This window comes from Acanthochromis polyacanthus, chromosome 6 (genome assembly GCF_021347895.1).
Source record: "Acanthochromis polyacanthus isolate Apoly-LR-REF ecotype Palm Island chromosome 6, KAUST_Apoly_ChrSc, whole genome shotgun sequence".
Taxonomy (NCBI): domain Eukaryota; kingdom Metazoa; phylum Chordata; class Actinopteri; family Pomacentridae; genus Acanthochromis; species Acanthochromis polyacanthus.
In genome coordinates, this window is record NC_067118.1 from 7,613,109 (window position 1) to 7,632,640 (window position 19,532).

General features: G+C 37.3%; 1 protein-coding gene across 1 annotated transcript; it reads left to right on the forward strand.

Annotated features, from left to right (window-relative positions):
• The first annotated feature begins 2,589 nt into the window (after window positions 1–2,589).
• si:dkey-32e6.3 (uncharacterized) lies at window positions 2,590–18,035 on the forward strand. Its single transcript, XM_022205981.2, has 6 exons — window positions 2,590–3,186; window positions 6,844–7,016; window positions 8,342–8,560; window positions 12,789–12,949; window positions 14,052–14,184; window positions 15,827–18,035. The coding sequence occupies exons 1-6, from the start codon at window positions 2,904–2,906 to the stop codon at window positions 16,001–16,003; spliced, it is 1,146 nt and encodes a 381-aa protein (XP_022061673.2). The 5' UTR covers window positions 2,590–2,903; the 3' UTR covers window positions 16,004–18,035.
• The last annotated feature ends 1,497 nt before the right edge of the window (window positions 18,036–19,532 follow it).

Below are 19,532 nucleotides of genomic sequence, written 5' to 3' on the forward strand. Positions count from 1 at the left end.
GACGGTAGTGTCTAAAGTTTATTTTCTCTTTGGTCTCCTCACTTTTACAGAATTTTCCTACAAGTTCTAAAGACATCTAAATCTAATGCTCAAAGTTTGTTTTCAGGAATGTTCCTATGAGATTTAAAAGTTAATTAAAACAATGTTTTTATTGCAATTTTTAAGAAATTAGCTATTTGAAATATGTTTGTTCAATAGAATAACAGCTCAAACGTAATTCTAAATACACTGCCTTTCCAAAAACAAAAGGCACCACTTGGATTTAAGCAAATAGTTAAGAGTCTCTATTGAATAATTACTGCAGTGATGAACACTTTTCAGCTGCAAAAACTTCTTTAACTGTCGCTGATGAAGTGAGGAGCTTCTCATTTCTTGAACAACCATGTCTGAAGACATATCCTGTGGTCATGGAAAGGATGTTAATCTGTCTCAGAAGGGTCAAAGCAAAGAAAACTACTAATTTCAGGTTAAGAACCGTCCAACGCATTATTAAAACCTGAAGGATAGTGGAGAACCATCATCTTTGAGGAATAAATGTGGTCGGAACAAACTCTTAGATGATTGTAGGAAATCAACAGTAGAACCCACGACTATGTTTAATGGTGAAAGTAAGAACATTTCTACATGAACAATGTGAAGGAAACTCAGAGGATTGATACTAAACAGCTGTAGCTCTAAGAAAACCACTGATCAGTGAGGCTAATAAGAAAAAAGGCTTCAGTTTGCGAGGTAGCATAAAGATTGGACTCTGGAGCAATGAAAGAAGATCATGTGGTCTGATGGGTCCAGATTTACCCTGTTCCAGAGTGATGGGGGCATCAGGGTAAGAAGAGAGGCAGATGAAGTGATGAACTCATCATGGCTAGTGTCTACCAGCCTGTGGGGGTTAGAGTTATGATCTGGGGTTGGTCAGGTTCAGCGACGTTATGTTCCCAAAGAATGAGGTCAGCTGATACCTGAAGATACTGAATGAGCAGGTCTTTACATCAGTGAAGTTTTTCTTCCCTGATGGCATGGACATGTTCCAAGATGATGATGATGCCAGGATTAATGAGGCTCACATTGAGAATGAGTGGATCAGGGAGCAGAAGATGGACTGACCTCCACAGACTCCAGACCTCAGAACCACTGAGGATCTTTGGGATGTTCTGGAGAAGACTTTGCACAGCGGTCCGATTCTCCCATCATCAATATAAGATCTTGGTAGAAAATGAATCCAACTCTAGACAGAAATAAATGCTGTGACTTTGCAGAAGCAAACGATGCCACAGTGAATGCTTGCCCAAATCTAAAGGCGGTTCAACAAAATATTGGTGTGCAACTTTTTTTTTTTTTTGGACGTGCAGTGTATTTTGGACTGTAAGTTGACACTGTGTTATATTTAAAATAAAGTTGTGTTTCAGTGATCATGAGTTCATTGGTTTGTGGGGCTCAAAAGAAGAAAACACCACAAATGCTGAAGAAGCGAGCGATAACTTGCTTGATGAACAGATTTTTTTCTGGATGTAATGAATTTAAGGCACAGTGGACAACGAGGAACAAGGATGTTAAGCAGGCCTACTATCGCATGAGTGTTTCATGGATAAGATCAAAAAGACAAAAATGTAAAATGCAACTTTCAGTAGCTTCTAGGTGAAAGTTGTTAATAGTATATTGGGTGGAATGAACTTTTAAATTAGAAGTACATATACATAAAGTAGTATATTGACTGGAACAAACCATTAAATTAGAAGTAATTGGAGAGAAAGTGGCATAACATTGGGAAGTACTTGGACACAATGTAGTATACGGCTATACACTAATAAACGTATTTGGATAGAAAGTAGTATATTGTTTGAGGAAAAAACTTTAAATTATAAATATCTGGACAAAATGTAGTATGTTGGCTGGAATACACCTTTAAATATAAATACTTGAACAAAATGTGGTATTCTGGCTGGAATAAACCTCACTTTACAAATATTTGGACAAAATATAATATATTGGGTGGGGAATAAAAGCTTGAAAGAATGCAGTATGTTGGCTAGAATAAACCTTTAAATTATAAATAATTGAACAGAATGTACTATTTTGGCTGGAAAAACCTTATTTTACAAGTATTTAAACAGAATATAGTATATTGTGTGAAAAAAAAAACTTGAAAGAATGCAGCATATTGGCTAGAATAAACTTTTAAACTATAAATACTTGAACAAAACATAGCATTTTGGCTGGAATAAACCTTTACTTTATAAATACTTGGACATAATGTAGTATATTGGCTGGAAAAAAACCTTTAAACTGTAACTACTTGGACAGAATGTATTATTTTAGCCAGAATACACCTTTTAAATTATAAATACTTGGACAGAATGCAATATTTTGGCTGGAATAAACCTTTAAACTATAAATATTTGGACATAATGTGGTATTTCGGCTGGACCACACCTTTAAATAATAACTACTGGGACATAATGTAGTATACTGGCTGGAAAAAACTTTTAATCTATAAATACTCGGGCAGAATGTAGAATTTGGCTGGAAGAAACCTTTTTGGGCATCATCCACTGCGATAGGGGACGCTGTGGCACAAACAGGAGTCCTGGAAGTGTGATCCTGAAACTGCAGCTTTATCTGCTGACACATCATAGTGAAATAACTCCAACATCTATCTGAACTTAATGAACTTCACATAAAATGTTATATTTCTGTTATAAACATCCAATATGGCGGCGGTGGGCGCTGTTTCCTGCTGTGTGGTTTCGTCCAACCGCCACCACCGAAGAAGAAGCTCCCGGTTGGAGGGGAAGAACCGGTAAAGCTCTGTGACTCAGAGCGGCTCTGACATATGGCCAAGCCGGTTCGGGGGCAAGTTTCAGCTGAAATATTTCCACCGCAGTAGCCGCCGTCCTCCTGTGGCTCTCATGGCGGAGGCAACAGAGAACTGCGGCCCTCCGGCGGCTGGAGGCGGTCGGACACGGAGCGACCCTGACACGAACCCGGCGGGCGGCAGCGGGACAGGTGACCCGGCGGTGGCGGTCCCTCGGTGGCTGCGGTCTCCGAACCAGGACCGGGGGAGGAAGTTGGTCCTTCATGTGGACCTGAACAACACCATCCTGGTGTCGGACGCGGTGACGGCTCAGGGGACGGTGGCGGCTCTGGACTACTTCCTGACCACCGTCACCTGGGGGCGGATGAACAAACACGGTAAACCGGCCACCTGCTGTCAGGATGCTGATGTTTGTTCCTGTTCAGAATTCCGTCAAAAACAGCCAATTTAAGGCGTTTTCCTTCACTTCTCCTCAACAAATTAGCTGTCAACACACAAAATAATCGAATACTACTGATATGTAGCTGATTATTAAGTAAGCCGACTAACAGGTCACCTTTACAAAGATCCAGAGACGGTTCTAGAAACTTCTCAAAGGGGTGTCCAGGTGGGGAACCTGAATATTTAGGGTGGAACACAAAAACCAAAAGCCAGAACTGGTTTTCAGGTATTCTATCATGCTGTTGTTACTTGAAAACTATGTCAACAAAGCAAAAAAATTCACCTGTTAATGATTAAAGTATTGAGAGGTCTACAATAATGTCTCTATCTAAAGTCAATTGTGATGTAATTAAATGAATCTACAGTGTTTTTCAACTATTTTTTGCCATATTTTGGTGGTTAAGTCTCGTGAACAAACCTGGTGTATCTGGGTATTTCCATTCATCTGAGTTCCTCATGGTAGTAAAACCGAAACCATCTGATCAAAAACGTAGAACATGTAGCCTCTTTGTCTTCTTACATTTTTCAATGTCATGCCGAAAAGTTGCAAAACAGTTTAATAACAGGGAGAGTGAAAAATGTTTTGCGACAGATATGGATGTTTTTTGCTGTGTTTTGATTGTTAAATTCTATATAAGATTCAGGTATTTCCATATATCTGAGTTACTCAGTCCCTCACGGTGCTGAAAACAAACCAGATTCTATCCAGAAAAGCAGCAACGTTGTTGTACTCTTAAACTTGCCTAAAAGTTGTGAAACTGTATTTATTCATTGATTATGACTGCAGTATTACCAGTTACTGTTCCACATTCCTCCATAAACTCTGTAAATCTGTATTCTGAGTCGGGTTTGCTGCTCCCAACTTGTTCTGCATTTGAATTTGTAAAATGCCAGGTATGATACTGCCATAAACTATTTAAATTTATTAGCTTGAGCTTCCTCCTTTGACAGAAGACAGTTTGATGACCCCTCCATGATTTATTTATGATTCCAATTTTGAAAAATCAGTCCATGTGTCATCTTAATTGATCTAATTAAAGCCATTAACAGAACAATAAATGCTCCTCTTCAGCTCGCCTTTGCAGTTTTTTAAAGGTTCTGCTCTAAAATGGCATCCATATAATGTCACTGCTGCTGTGAAATGGCAAAATCTTCCTCCTAAAACACATTAATGTGACAGTAAAATTAAATAATGTTAATATTATTACTAACAATTAATTGCTAATGTTAACTACTAATTTATTATTATTAATAAATTAATGAATTGATTTATCAATAGTAATAATAATAATAATAATAATAAAAGCTTTTATTTATATAATTCCATTAATAAACAGACTTTACAAAGTCAGGCAGACAGGGTAAAAAAATAGTAAAGAAATCAAGGCTGGCAGGCTGTTGAACAACAGAAGCTGTGTAGTCCAAGCAGAAGGATAAAAATGGTTAAATGGAGTAAAACATGGTAGAACATTTTCAAAATAAACTATTACAACAACAGCAGATAAAATAATAAAACACAACATCCAAGTAAAGGACAGAACAAGTGGAATAAAATGAAACAAGCATAGGACAAACATGATAATAAATAATAACAGTAAATAAGTGAGTGAATGAAGGATAAAAAAGAAAAAAATGAGCAATAAAATAAAGTTTAAAAATAAATGTCATTTAGATGATTAAAAATAGATGTAAACAGATGACACTGTGCTTTTGCTGTAACTTGATTAAAGCCGTCTGTTTTTATTTATTAGTGATCACATGGACATGATGTGGTTGTTGGTGAACAGAAAATATCACAGTTGTAAAAGATTTATGAAAACAGTAAATGTGACTATACAGTAGGTACGGAACGTATTCAGACCCCTTGAAATGTTTCACTCTCTGTGTCATTGCAGCCATTTGCCAAAATCAAAAAAGTTCATTTTATTTCTCATTAATGTACACTCAGCACCACATCTTGACAGAAAAAACAGAAATGTAGAAATTTTTGCAAATGTATTAAAAAAGAAAAACTGAAATATCACATGGTCAGAAGTATTCAGACCCTTTGCAGCGACATTCATATTTAACTCACATGCTGTCCATTTCTTCTGATCCTCCTCCAGATGGTTCTGCTTCTTTATTGGAGTCCAGCTGTGTTTAATTAAACTGATTGGACTTGATTAGGAAAGGCACACACCTGTCTATATAAGACCTTACAGCTCACAGTGCATGTCAGAGCAAATGAGAATCATGAGGTGGAAGGAACTGCCCAAGGAGCTCAGAGACAGAATTGTGGCAAGGCACAGATCTGGACAAGGTTACAAAAGAATTTCTGCAGCACTCGAGGTTCCTAAGAGCACAGTGGCCTCCATCATCCTCAAATGGAAGAAGTTTGGGACGACCACAACTCTTCCTAGACCTGGCCGTCCAGCCAAACTGAGCAACGGTGGGAGAAGAGCCTTGGTGAGAGAGGTAAAGAAGAACCCAAAGATCACTGTGGCTGAGCTCCAGAGATGCAGTCGGGAGACAGGAGAAAGTTCCACAAAGTCAACTATCACTGCAGCCCTCCACCAGTCGGGGCTTTATGGCAGAGTGGCCCGACGGAAGCCTCTCCTCAGTGCAAGACACATGAAAGCCCGCATAGAGTTTGACAAAAAACACATGAAGGACTCCCAGACTATGAGAAATAAGATTCTCTGGTCTGATGAGACCAAGATTGAACTTTTTGGTGTTAATTCTAAGCGGTATGTGTGGAGAAAAGCAGGCACTGCTCATCACCTGCCCAATACAATCCCTACAGTGAAACATGGTGGTGGGAGCATCATGTTGTGGGGGGTGTTTTTCAGCTGCAGGGACAGGACGACTGGTTGCAATTGAAGGAAGGATGAATGCGGCCAAGTACAGAGATATCCTGGAGGAAAACCTCTTCCAGAGAGCTCAGGACCTCAGACTGGGCCGAAGGTTGACCTTTCAACAGGACAATGACCCTAAGCACACAGCTAAAATAACAAAGGAGTGGCTTCAGAACAACTCTGTGACCGTTCTTGACTGGCCCAGCCAGAGCCCTGACCTAAACCCAATGGAGCATCTCTGGAGAGACCTGAAAATGTCTGTCCACCAACGTTCACCATCCAACCTGACAGAACTGGAGAGGATCTGCAAGGAAGAATGGCAGAGGATCCCCAAATCCAGGAGTGAAAAACTTGTTGCGTCATTCCCAAGAAGACTCATGGCTGTACGAGCTGAAAAGGAGCTTCTACTCAATACTGAGCACAGGGTCTGAATACTTCTGACCATGTGATATTTCAGTTTTTCTTTTTTAATACATTTGCAAAAATTTCTAAATTTCTGTTTTTTCTGTCAAGATGGGGTGCTGAGTGTACATTAATGAGAAATAAAATGAACTTTTTTGATTTTGGCAAATGGCTGCAATGACACAGAGAGTGAAAAATTTCAAGGGGTCTGAATACTTTCCGTACCCACTGTAAATAGGTAAATATTCAGCATATGATGGTACTGACTTGTAAATAAACTCCTTCACTCTCTCTATGGCCTGTTTTGTGTTTCAGCTGGATCTAAATCTGTTCACATGAGTCTTATTCTTATTCCAGGAGCCTGGGAGTGGCTGAGCGACTTCCCCTCCTTGCTACCGCCCTGCAGCGACGCTGTTAGCTTCTACTCCCAGTTTGGACGGTTGCCTGGTTTCACGTCCGCCGCTGGGCGACGCTTCCGTTCGGTTCTGGACGAACATCTGGACCTGCTCCGCTGGCCCGAAGGCACCAAGGCAAGAGAGAGTCGATCAGAGGGATTATAATGGTAGAAAACTGATCTTAGAAGTTCTGCCCTGAGAGAAAAATCACTCCCTTCTCTGCAGTCATGCTTTTTAAATTCAGATGCTTTTTATTTACTTTAGAAATGCTCTGCATACATGGTACATATGTATATATACACTACCAGTCAAAGTTTGGGGTCATCCAGACAATTTCATGTTTTCCATGAAAACACACATTTTATCCATGTGCTAACATACCTACACAAGAGTTTTCTAATCATCAATGAGCCTTTCAACACCATTAGCTAACACAATGTAGCATTAGAACACAGGAGTGATGGTTGCTGGAAATGTTCCTCTGTACCCCTACGGAGATATTCCATTAGAAATTTCCAGCTAGAATAGTCATTTACCACATTAACAATGTCTAGACTGGATTTTTCATTTAATGTTGTATTCATTGAAAAGAAACTGAAAATTTTCCAAATTCCCCAACAGAAGTGTAAATTACACACGATTACTTTAAGAACCAAAGAATCTTTCTATTTTTTAAAGTTTCTGATGCAAAATGTTTAGTTTTTTTTTGCAAAATCAGGCTAGTTCAAATGTTTATGTGGGAAAATTTAAATATACAATGCAAATGAAAGTGTTTTTGATTGTAATATCACAATATTTTGCTTAGATTTTTCCATATTGTAAAACTGAACTGTACATTGCACATATTACTTTAACAACCAGTGAATAGCTCTGTTTTGTTTTTTGTTTTTTTTACAGCATCTGATTTGACAGACTGTTTATTTTGGGGGAAATTTTAAATGAAAACTTGTAAAATAAGGAGCTTTTGACTGTAAGATCATGATATAGATTTGGCCAAGTTCTCCAACAGAAGTGTACATTACACTTGATTACTATAAGAACTAAAGAATCTTTCTGTTTTTAAAGTTTCTGACATTTTTTTGTTTGTTCTTTGCAGGATCAGTCTAGTTCAAATGTGTATTTTGTGGGAAATTTTCAATGAAAAATGCAAAATGAAGTTTTTTGATTATAATTTCACGATATTATGCTTAGATCTGTCCAAATTCTAAAACAGAAGTGCACATAGCACATAATTACTTCAAGGACCAGTTAATTTTTCTGTTTGTAAAGTTTCTGATGCAGAATCTTTAATTTTTTTACAGCATCAGGTCAAACCAAACCGTGTGTTTATTTTGCATATATGCAAATAATATTCAGGTTTACTGGTTCACTGCCTCTTTTCAGGATTAGATTTCTCTTCCTGTGAACCGGTCTGACTGTTTGCTGCAGGTTTGTGTTGCTGACTCTGGTTTTCCCTGCAGGGCGACAGAGATCTGTCCGTGAAAGGAGAGGATGGACGTTTGTACCACTGGATCCTGCCGTCCTTCTTCCAGCTGCTCAGGGATCTGGTCCAGGAAGGACGGGAGTTCGCCGTCGCGTTCCGTACGTTCGGAGCCGATCTGCCTCGAGTGCTGAGAGCCGTGAACCGAGCGCTGAACGAAGGAAGTCACCCGCTGTTCCCCGACCTGCCCGACCTCAAGGTGAAGTCAGTCATGAGTTTAAATGAGACTTTTCAGAATCACAAACAGATTTTATTGTTTGGGGAGCAAAAAATCAGCGTCCTACTTTTATCAGAATGTTTTAAGAACTCAAAAAAACTCAAACAGTCGTCAGGACACTTATTTCTGTTGCACAGTGCACTAACTTCTGCTTATGATGCCGTAATGAATCCAATTACTCGATTAATCACTAGACTTCTTGTTTACTAAAATAATCTATAGCTACAGCCCTACATGAGTCTTTGTCCTGCATTTAGATTTTTTCATAGATTTATTGAAGGTCTTCTGGAAATATGACAACATCTGCTGGGTCATGAATATACATACAGCAATGCTAATAGTTAGTTGAAAGTCCTTTAGCCCTTATTTTGTAACCATCTACACCAGGGGTGTCAAACTCATTATAGTTCAGGGCCACATTCAATCCAAACTGATCAAAAGTGGGCCAGACTAGTAAAATCAGAGCTTTGTCTGAACATGTTCACGTTTAAGGAATTATGTTTTTACAAAACATTGTGGAAAACCTGAAATTTCTTCAGAAAAATAAGTTAAATTTCAACAATATTATGCCTCAGTTTATTGTTTACACATTACAATGTTCAGATCACATCTGGAACTGAATGATACAGTATTTTACATTATGATTAAAATGACAAAAATCTGAACAAAAAGACAAAAACAACAAAGCCAAGACAAAATATTACAAAAGTGAGACACAAAATATCAAAAAAGAGACAAAAAAATTACACAAATGATGCAAAAAAGACAAAAAATAAGCATAAAAGAAACCAAACGACAAAAATAGAAAAAAGAACACAAGCAGGTCAAAAAGGAAACAGAAATAAAAAACCATGAGACAAACAACAAAAGTCAGACAAAAAAAGAGGAATCGTTGCAGAAATGAGACACAAAATGACAAAAGAATAATGAGCCATACAGTATTTTACTTTATGATCAAAACAACTTGTCAAAGCGTAGAAATAATTTCAAATTTCTACCAGTTAATGTCTTCTCTGTAGTTTTTACAATGTAATTTTTTTTGGTTTTAAGCTTCTGGTTATACCTTTAACCCTTTTCTCGACAGAATTAGAGCAGTTGAACTGAATTTGCTGACCTTACATAAGAACTCGGCCTGTCTCATGACACTCTAAAGACACTTGAAGTCAAACTCAGCATCCCTGTAAAACAGAAAATCAGCTTCAGTGACTTTGACGGACATTTTTTCACCAACAGACTTCACTGCAGCTGCTGCAGGCGTCTGCATGTGTTCCATTCTCTGTTTACTTGAGTGTAATTTCAGGTATTTGCAGACCTTTTCTGTGCCTTTAAACGTTTGCGTCCCATCGACTCCCCACCTGGAGGGTTTAACACCTGTGGTGGGATCCATTGGTTCTGAGAAAAAAAACAGCAGCTGTCAGAGCGGACGGAGGCAGGAAGAGACGTCCAGAAGTGAAGCTGTCAGCCTCTGTTAGCTGTCTGAGGAAGAGCACAGTGGAAATCCAGCAGTTACCTGTCAGATCCATTTAATTCATCTGTGCGTTTAGACGGAAAGAGCAGCGGGCAAAATCAACCCCAGACATAATGTGATTGCTCTGTTTGTTCTGGACTCGAGCTGTTTTCCTGCCTCAGTGCAGTCAAGTCTGGGAGATGTCTGCAGCAGGAAAACAAGCCCGATTAAAACGTCAGGTTTAGGGGGAAACCTTCAGTTTTATGAACATACGAGGAATTTAAGTTTGTGTTTTAGTGAGTAACAGTAAACATGTTGATTAAAGAAGCCAAATGAAGGACTTTAAGGAATATTAGAAACTTCCTGTAGAAATTCTAAGTGTGTCATTGAAGCTTTTACCTGCTATTATGTCTCGTTACAATTGTACATACAGTATAATGTATCTAAACACATTTTATTTTGAAAAGCCAGCATGTTTCACAAACCCTGATCACTTCCTTTTAACATCTGAGTTTTTCCTTTGATATGAAAAACTGAATCCTACAGAAATGAGGCTCACACCGAGTGAAAGAGGACAAAAATACCGACATTTATAGGTTTAAATTGTTCATGGAAAAGAGAAATTCTGAGGAGATAAGGTTAACTGTATGTATTTCATAGAAATGTATCTGGTCAAAGCATGTGATGTCGCCCGCTCCAGCTAAAAAAAAAATTCTAGATTTTCTAAAAGTTCTTGAACTTAAACAGTGACTGTGTAAAAACTATAAAGTATATAAAAACGTGGATTTAAATGTATATTATTCAGGGCCTTGTGAGCTTTTTAAACTTTGAATGAACTGTGTTTTCTACAGATTTGGTGCCAGATTAGAGAGACTCAGCGTTTCTGATTTTAGAGTTCAGATAAAATGACAGTCGCTCTGAGCTCTGAGGTGATTTTTGAAAATGCTGCAGATCCTACAGAAATGAGACTCACACTGGAAGAGGACAACAATACCTACATTTATATGTATAAATTGTTCATGTAGAGGGGAAATTGTGAGAAGGAAATAAGGTTAATTGCACTTAAAAAAAAGATCTGGTTAAAACACGTGATGACACCCTCTTAAGCTAAAAAAAAAAAATCTAGATTTTCTGCAAATTCTTAAACTTAAACTGTAACTGCATAAAAACTATAAAAGATATAAAAATGTGAATATTATTCAATGTCTTGGGACAACTTTAAAGTTTAAATGAAGCTTCTGCTGTAAAATCTGCCAGAGCTACGGGGCTCCCATCAGGGCTGGTTTTGGCAGTGTTCCGGTTGACTTCCCATTCATTTCAATGGAGATTTTCTGACCAGTTTTTTTTGTGAATTTCATAAAAACTGGACAACAAATCGCTACACAATCGAGCTGCACGATTTGATATATAATTAATTTAGCTGTTTTTTTAGTTATGTGCAGAAAATCATGTCGGCAGAATAACCAGCGAGCTTCAATGATTATGCTTTGGCTCACTTCATAAACTAATAGAAATGCTTTCAGTGTGCAGGAATGTGCAAATTTATCACCCAGTAATGTGCAGGGCTGCACAGTTTGTATTGCCAGCAACTTTAAATGTGCAAAAGAATGCTAATAATCCTTCTCAAAAGCTGTTTGCTAATGTAGTGCATAGCTTTAGACAGAAAGAGCAAAATCAGCTGCAGACATAAAGTGAGTTTTTTCGTTCTTCAGTTCAGCAGCTTCAGAAAAAATCTACAGTGTAATCCAACTTTATGTCCAAATATTTGTGTATGTTTGGGGTTCTGGCTACCGTTGCTGCACAGTAAAATGACTCCAGCATCACCAGTATTTCTTACATGAATGTCCTTTTTTTCATGTGAATTATTAAATTTTTTTGTTCCGATAGTCCAACTTCATGTTCAATAATTAATTTTCTTGTGCAATTTTCCACCTTAATGTGCATTATTTATTTTTTTCTGGTGCAATATTTCACTTTTTTCAGGTGCAAAATACCAACTTAATGTGCAGTATTCATATTTTGGTGTAATATTCCAATTTCATGTGCCATATTTCTATTTCTAGTGCAATTTTCCACATTTATGCACATTTTTTCTGGTGTATTGCAGCTTAAATGTTGAATTTATCATGTGCAATAGTTCAGTGTTCAATAGTAATTTTTTTAATGTGCAAAATTCAAACTTTATGTGTAGTAATTTTTTGTTTTGGTGCAATATTCCATCTTCATGTGCAATATTTACTGTAAAGCATCACCAATATTTATTGCTTAAATAAACTAAAGCGAGCTATTTTCCATTCTCAGTCACACTGGTTTCCTACACAATTGCATATTAAAAGCAGTGAGCACATTTAAATCTCTAGTGAGGAGAAGCAGCTCAGAATGAATGATTTTGTCTGCCATGTTCACAGTTTAAATGATTTATAGGTTCTTAATCTTCAGCTGTTCTGTTTACAGCACAGATCTGGGACACACACATGATTTAATACATTTCAAATGTGTTGAAAGATGTCTAGAATCATTTCCTGTCTCTGTGGTGCTTTAAAGGTTCTGATCTTTACCACATTATGTCTCACTAAGCTGCAGAAGTAGTTGTTCTTATGTTGCTGAACCAGATTTTATTGTACAACTTTGGTGCTGATCTCACAGTTAATTTGGGTCAAATCAGCCCGAGGCTTTGTTTTAATAACAGAACAACGCTGCAGATGTTTTTTGTGGTTTTTACGCTGACCACACAGTTCATCCTCCTCCTCTGTTCTCCCTCAGCTAAGCGTGGATTTGACTCCGGGAAAGATCCGCTGCAACAGGAAGGGAATCGTCCTGAGCCGAGCCGACGACCGAGTGTCGAGTCGGGATGGAGAGAGAAGCCTGTACCAGTACTTCAGCTCTGTGCAGGGCCTGGGGGGCTTCCAGGACCACTACGACTGGTAAGAAGTCGTTTTTCAACTGCAGTATTTCATTTTTTATGTGCAATATTTCATTTTTTATGTGCATAATTTTATTTTTTATGTGCATTATTTCATTTTTAATATGCAATATTTCATTTTTTATATGCAATATTTCATTTTTTATGTGCAATAATTATTTTTATATGCAATATTTCATTTTTTTATGTGCAATAATTCACTTTTTATGTGCAATATTTCATTTTTTATGTGCAATATTTCATTTTACTGGTGCAATAATTTTTTATGTGCAATATTTCATTTTTTATATGCATTATTTCATTTTTTATGTGCATTATTTCATTTTACTAGTGCAATAATTATTTTTTATGTGCAATAATTATTTTTTATGTGCAATATTTCATTTTTTATATGCAATATTTCATTTTTTATGTGCCATAATTATTTTTTATGTGCAATAATTATTTTTATGTGCAATAATTCATTTTTTGTGTGCAATATTTCATTTTTTTCTGTGTAATGTGAAAGATTAAATACTGCACATTAAGTTGGAATTTTGCACATAAAAAATAATTATTGTGCATGAAAATAGAATATTGCACATAAAATATGTTAGTAAACAGGAAATTGAATATTTCACCAGAAAAATGAAATATTACACTTAAAGGTGGGATTTTGAATATGAACAATTAATTACTGAACATGAAAGTGGAATATTGCACATGAAAAATGTACTGTTGTACATTAAGTTGGAAAATTGCACATGAAAACTGAATATTGCACATGAAAAATTAAGTATGCATTTTTTCATTTTTCTGGTTTATCCCATCCTGTACTGTACTATACTGTACTGTAACATGCTATACTGTACTGTACTGTACTTCTGACATGTTCTTCTGGTTTTTGTGTGTTTGTTGTTATTCACCAGCACCATCTGGACACCTAAGAACTGTTTCTAGAGGCTTCTAAAAATACTACCATCATGTTAATGGCACAATATGGAAACTTTATGCTTTCAACAAGATATTTTAACATTGTTGCGTCATAAAAACTTCATCTTAATGTGATGTTGTGGTCTTTCTCTGAGCTTTTTCTAATCTTTGTTGGACGTTCTGTTCTCCAGGTGGGTCACCAACACCTTCTCCATCCGTGGGGGGAAGCCGCTGTGGGTCGACCCGTTTGACCAGAATGTTCAGCACATCTTCATAGACGACAACATCCGGCAGGACGACGAGGACACCATCGTTAATCCAAAGGTAAGCATCAGGCCGGTCCTGAAACGCTCCACTTCCTGTCCTACCACGTGCATAATGTAAGTCACGCCTCGTTTTCTCGGAATTTTGCTTCTTGTCCGTAAATTCGTATGATATTAAGACTGCCCCCTGGTGTTCAATGTGAGGAACTGCATTTAGTCACAAATGGATGGAAAACTCACCACAGTCCAGGGGCTAATCTGACTTTATCCGTTTTTACCATCCAGTTTCATAGAATATATGTATGAAGCATTTCTGCAACTAAAACAGGACCAATAATACATGAAGAGAAATAAAAATGGAGGTTGTCCTGCCACAGGTGGAGCCAGTTTGGTGAAATATTTTATTACAGGAGCCACAACAATAACACATCCTGTTAGCTAATTAATTTATCTGATTTCTCTGTAATCTACTGCAGAAGTTCACCCAAAGTTACATTTTACAACCCCATTGTGTTATTCTTTTGTTTAGTTTTTCGTCATACGTCCAGTTTCAAGTTATTTTTTCACACTACGTACTCGAGGTAAATTCATAAAACAAACAGGAGTTTTGCAAACATGTCAGAGATCACACAGGATCTTATAGAGATTCATTGAGTTCTGGTTGGTTTTGAATACAGAGCTGCAACATGAGCCTCAGTTTTTAGTAAAGTGGAACATTACACACATGTAATGAACTGTTTTTAATAGCTTTCTGCTTTGTGTGAGGGTGTAAGGTCTCCAAAGTGTTTTTATTTTATGAATGCCGTGTGTTTCTTGGATAATAATCTGGATTATTGATTCTCTGGAAGCGTTCCCAGACTCAGGTCACCGTTTCCCAGCAGTGAACGCTTGGTTAAAGCTTTCTCTTTTATTACGAAAACAGTTCTTTAAACGTCTGAGGCGAGAAATAAGCCATGCAGCTGCCAAATCTGTCTTCGTTTATGGTTCATAATGTCTAGTTTGAAAGTTTTCATAAGTTTCGGGAGACGTCTGATCAAACTTGACGTCCTGTGCTTGATCCTGTAACAACAGAATTTACTGTGGAGGATGAATAAAGTATTTCTATTCTATTCTGTTCTATTCTATTCTATCTTTTCTGTTGTATTCTTTTCTTTTTCTTTTGTTCTGTTCTATTGTATTGTATTCTGTTCTTTTAACACTTTTCCATTCTATTCCTTTTTATTCTTTTTATTTTTTCTACTGTATTTTATAATTTATTTCTATTCTTTTATATTCTATTGTTCTATTCTATTCTTTTTATTTTTTCTATTGTTTATTGTATTTTTTTATTTTATTCTAGTCTTCTTTCTTTTTTCTATTGTATTCTATTATTCTTTCTGTTCTTTTCTTTTTATTCTTTTCTATTGTGTTGTGTTGGATATTTTTCTTTTCTTTTGTTCTGTTCTATTATCTTGTTTTCTATTCTTGTGAGTTCTATTCTATTATTCTTTTCTTTCCTATTCTATTCTTTTCTTCTCTATTTCCACTGACTGCTGACTTAATTCTAATAAAAAGCTAAATACCAGAGCTACAAAGCTGGACCGATGTGACGGACCGATTAGAGAATTAAATTATTGATCAGCCTGCAGCTGCTCCATGAAGCTAACCTCCACGCCTTCCTCCCTCTTTTATTTCCTCTCTGTCGCTGTTTGTGGTTTTCTCAGGTCTTTTTGGACCCGGGCGGCGCTGAGACTCGTCCTGCCTGCACCTCTGAGCTCTACGACCTCACGCTGGTCCAGACCGACCTCCTCCGGGCCATTTCTGAGCGCAGCTACTTCACCCAGCGCGTCCACATCTGCCTGAAAAACTACGAGAGGAACCTCCAGCAGGGGGCGGGCTAGAACTCCTCCTACTTCCTGTTTGTCTCCACGACAACCTCCAGGTGTGCAGAAACTGTAGGTAGGACTGAGTTAGAAACACAAACGGAGGACGGTTACATGAATATATATGAGAGGATTATAGTTTTATAAAGATCAAATATTCTTAGAAAGTGAAGCTAAAAGGTGAGACGGATTGGAATTCATGTGAAACGCTTTAAGCACCACTTGATCTTCTCCAGAACGGGGATAAAAGGACGCCGGCTTCCACAAAAAGCTCTTCACACAGTCCTCAAGTGAACCGACACTGAATTAAACCGATCTAAAGTCGGTGTGACTAATCAGTCGAAGGGTTCATTACTGTAACTCTCTCAGATTTGTGCCATAATTGGGGTCAGATCAGAAGAAAAATGAGCAGAATCCACTCCTCCTTTGTTGTTTACATCCACTCAGAAACCCAGAACCTCATACTTGAAGACTTCCAGACTGATCACTGAGCAAACTGAGCTTTAATGCGACTTCCTCGCCAGAAAACGACACAAAACTGAGGTTTTAAAACAACGCAGTTCATTTCCTGTAACAATAATCCACCGCAGCAGTTTGATTACTCTAACAAAAAGCTTCTGGAGGCGCCGGGTCGTATCATTAGGAGGTATTTTCTGCAGGTTTAATTATCAGAAAGCTCCTGAGTGGAAAATGTAACAGGTGGTGTGGAAGTTGTAGCATTTTTTTTAAGGGTTTTTAGGAACATATCTATCGTTAAGCTTCCAGCGGGGAGTTTCCTTTTATTGCTTTGTTTTTCTCAGGTCAGTTTTAAAGAGAAGGAAACAGTAGCAGTAAAGTAAATGCAGGCTGGGGGAGGAAATCGGTGTTTTTCAGGATGTATTAAGCAGATTTCTTTTTAAAAAACAAACAAACGTGCAAATGAAGATGTCAGTAAGCTGGAATGAACCTGAATGCTTTGACTGAGTTTTCATGACAGAATTTCACCGTTTAACACAATTTATACTTAAAAAAATCTGAAATATCTGCATCAGGATCGTGGATTGGTTTATCGGATCATTTAAAATAAAAATACAAATATAGGAGCTAATATTTGAACTGACGCAGCTTTTTGAATGTGCTTTTTAACCGTAAATCGGTTTTAATCCAAAAGTGATGCAAATTTTAGACAAATTTCGATAAAAATCTGCAAAATAAGATGTGAATTAGTGGTTGTTTTAGTTAGCAGTGATGCTAGTTCTACATTTTTGTGCAGCTGTAAAAGAAAAGTGAAGATATTTCCTCCAAACAAGACATTTCTTGCTAGTTTAGTGTTTAAGGAAGGTCACAGATTCCTGAAGAAGTTGTATTTTTGATGCTCTTTAGTGGAAATCGGAGTCTAATGCTTCATACAGAACATCTTTGTTTTTGCTGAACTCACTTCCATTAAGCTTCAGTGCGTTATTCCACTCACTTTAAAACTTTTCTTTTGGAAATTTTCTCTTTTTTAACTGTCATTTTTCTTGTGCAATTTAAAAACAGACTCATACAACCACATCTGAAACATTTAGACTTTATACTTCAGTAATTTCTGCATTTAAATGAGGCTAAATAATGACTTCTGCCTTCTTCAAAGCAGCGGACCTCATACGTTTCTGTTATTTGTGTACGTTTGGAACAGTAAGCGACTGTGTTGTTGAAATGCAAACGTTGATTCAGTGATTTCTGTAGTTGGCATTGAAGCTAATGAGGCTGTTTCTGTCAGAACAGAGGAACAAATGATGCATTTGCTTCACTTTTCATGCATAGAAAGCAGCATAGAAGAGGCCAGCTTTGTCTGTTTGCATTTTAATGTTTCACATCTTGGAATTCTGTTGTGAAAACGGAGCCAAAGCTGACAGAAAACACTGCAGTAAATCTGTGAAACCAGGTCACATCCACATGATGTTTTTATCACTAAATGTCATGCTGTTGCGTATTTAAACCCTCATTGAAACTTGAAGTTTGTTTATTTATTTTCCTGATGTTAAATATTAAAACACGGCTGAATAAAATGTTTGAGGTGTTCGTTTAACTGTTTGGTGTTTTCTGTGAAAACTTTTGGGCCGTTTGAATTTGATTCAGTTCGATTTATTTGCACCTTGAAGCCCAAAATCCTTGGAGGGAAACACTCCCAGTGTGCACCTTAATAACCTATTTTCCAATACAGCTCCAGTATTGATTGGTGATAAATCGATCAGATGTTTGTTTGTGCTCCTTGGAATCCCGTTTTTGTGCCCTCCACACGTCCGTCTGCTCTCCTGCTGCTCACTCCAAGTGGAAGTGAAGGGTGGAAGCTCGATAAGGGGAACACTTGTGAGATAAAACGTTTCCTCGCTCTCAGATTAAAAGCTGCACTTTAGCAGGAAAGCTTCAAGTGTTCTTTGCTGCTCTTCTGGCCGAAGCGTCTAATCGGAGGACGAGTTCTGTCTGCAAAAAGGCTGATGGTCATCGAGTCCAAAATACGAGCAGAAAGAGGATTTTCTGTCAGTTTTGTGGATTATTGAGCTGCTCTTGTTCTGCTTCGTGTTTGTTTGAACATCACAGAGCTCCTATTTTCACTCACATTCTCGTCTGGTTTCCTCAAAAATTAAGCTGTGTCTTCTCCAGTTCTGCAGAAATACGCCCATTTATCACCGAATTCAGTGCACTTTTAATTCTCTGCACATCTCAGACCATCTGACACCTCATTCTGCACCAGATTTCAGATTTAGTTGCTTAAAATCCCAAAGTTCAGGCTGAAAACAAAATGTGAAAGTTGCTTTTACTGTTTCAGCCACAGACACTTTTAAAGACAAGTTTATCTGTGGAGCACAATTCATACAAGGTTCTTTACAAAGGCAAAGAAATACATTCAGAAAAATGATTTACAGGTAGACATGCATTAAAATCATAGAAACAAACATAAAAGTAGACATTAAGATGATAAAAGATAAGAAACCAGCAATGTCAAACTCATTTTAGTTCAGTTCCACGTTCAGCTAAATGTGGTCTGAAGTAAGCAGTAAAATCACAGCATAGTAGCCTAAAAATAAACACAACTCCTCATGTTTCCTTTGTTTTAATGCAAAAAGGTACATTCTGAAAATGTTCATATTTAAGGAATTATCTTTTTACAAAAATCATGAACAGCCTGAAATTTCTTCAGAAAAATCAGTTTAATGTCACCAACATCCAGCCTCAGTTTATCATTTCCACGTTACAACTTCCAGATCACAGAGTGCCAGTGTTAGCCTCAGGTGTCCGGAAATGAATGATATAGTGTTGTAATTTATGATCAAAATAAAAAAAACAACAAAAACAAGACACAAAGCAACAAAAGTGAGAAACAAAATGACAAAAAAAATGAGACAAACGACACAAGCGAGATGAAACATAAATCGACAAAAACGAGACAAAATAATGAAGAAACCAAAACGCAAAACGACAAAAATAAGACAAAGAACACAAGCGAGACACAAAGGACACACACAACGAGAAACAAAGCGACAAAAGTAAGACAAAAAAAAAGAAAAAAGCAACAAAACAAGAC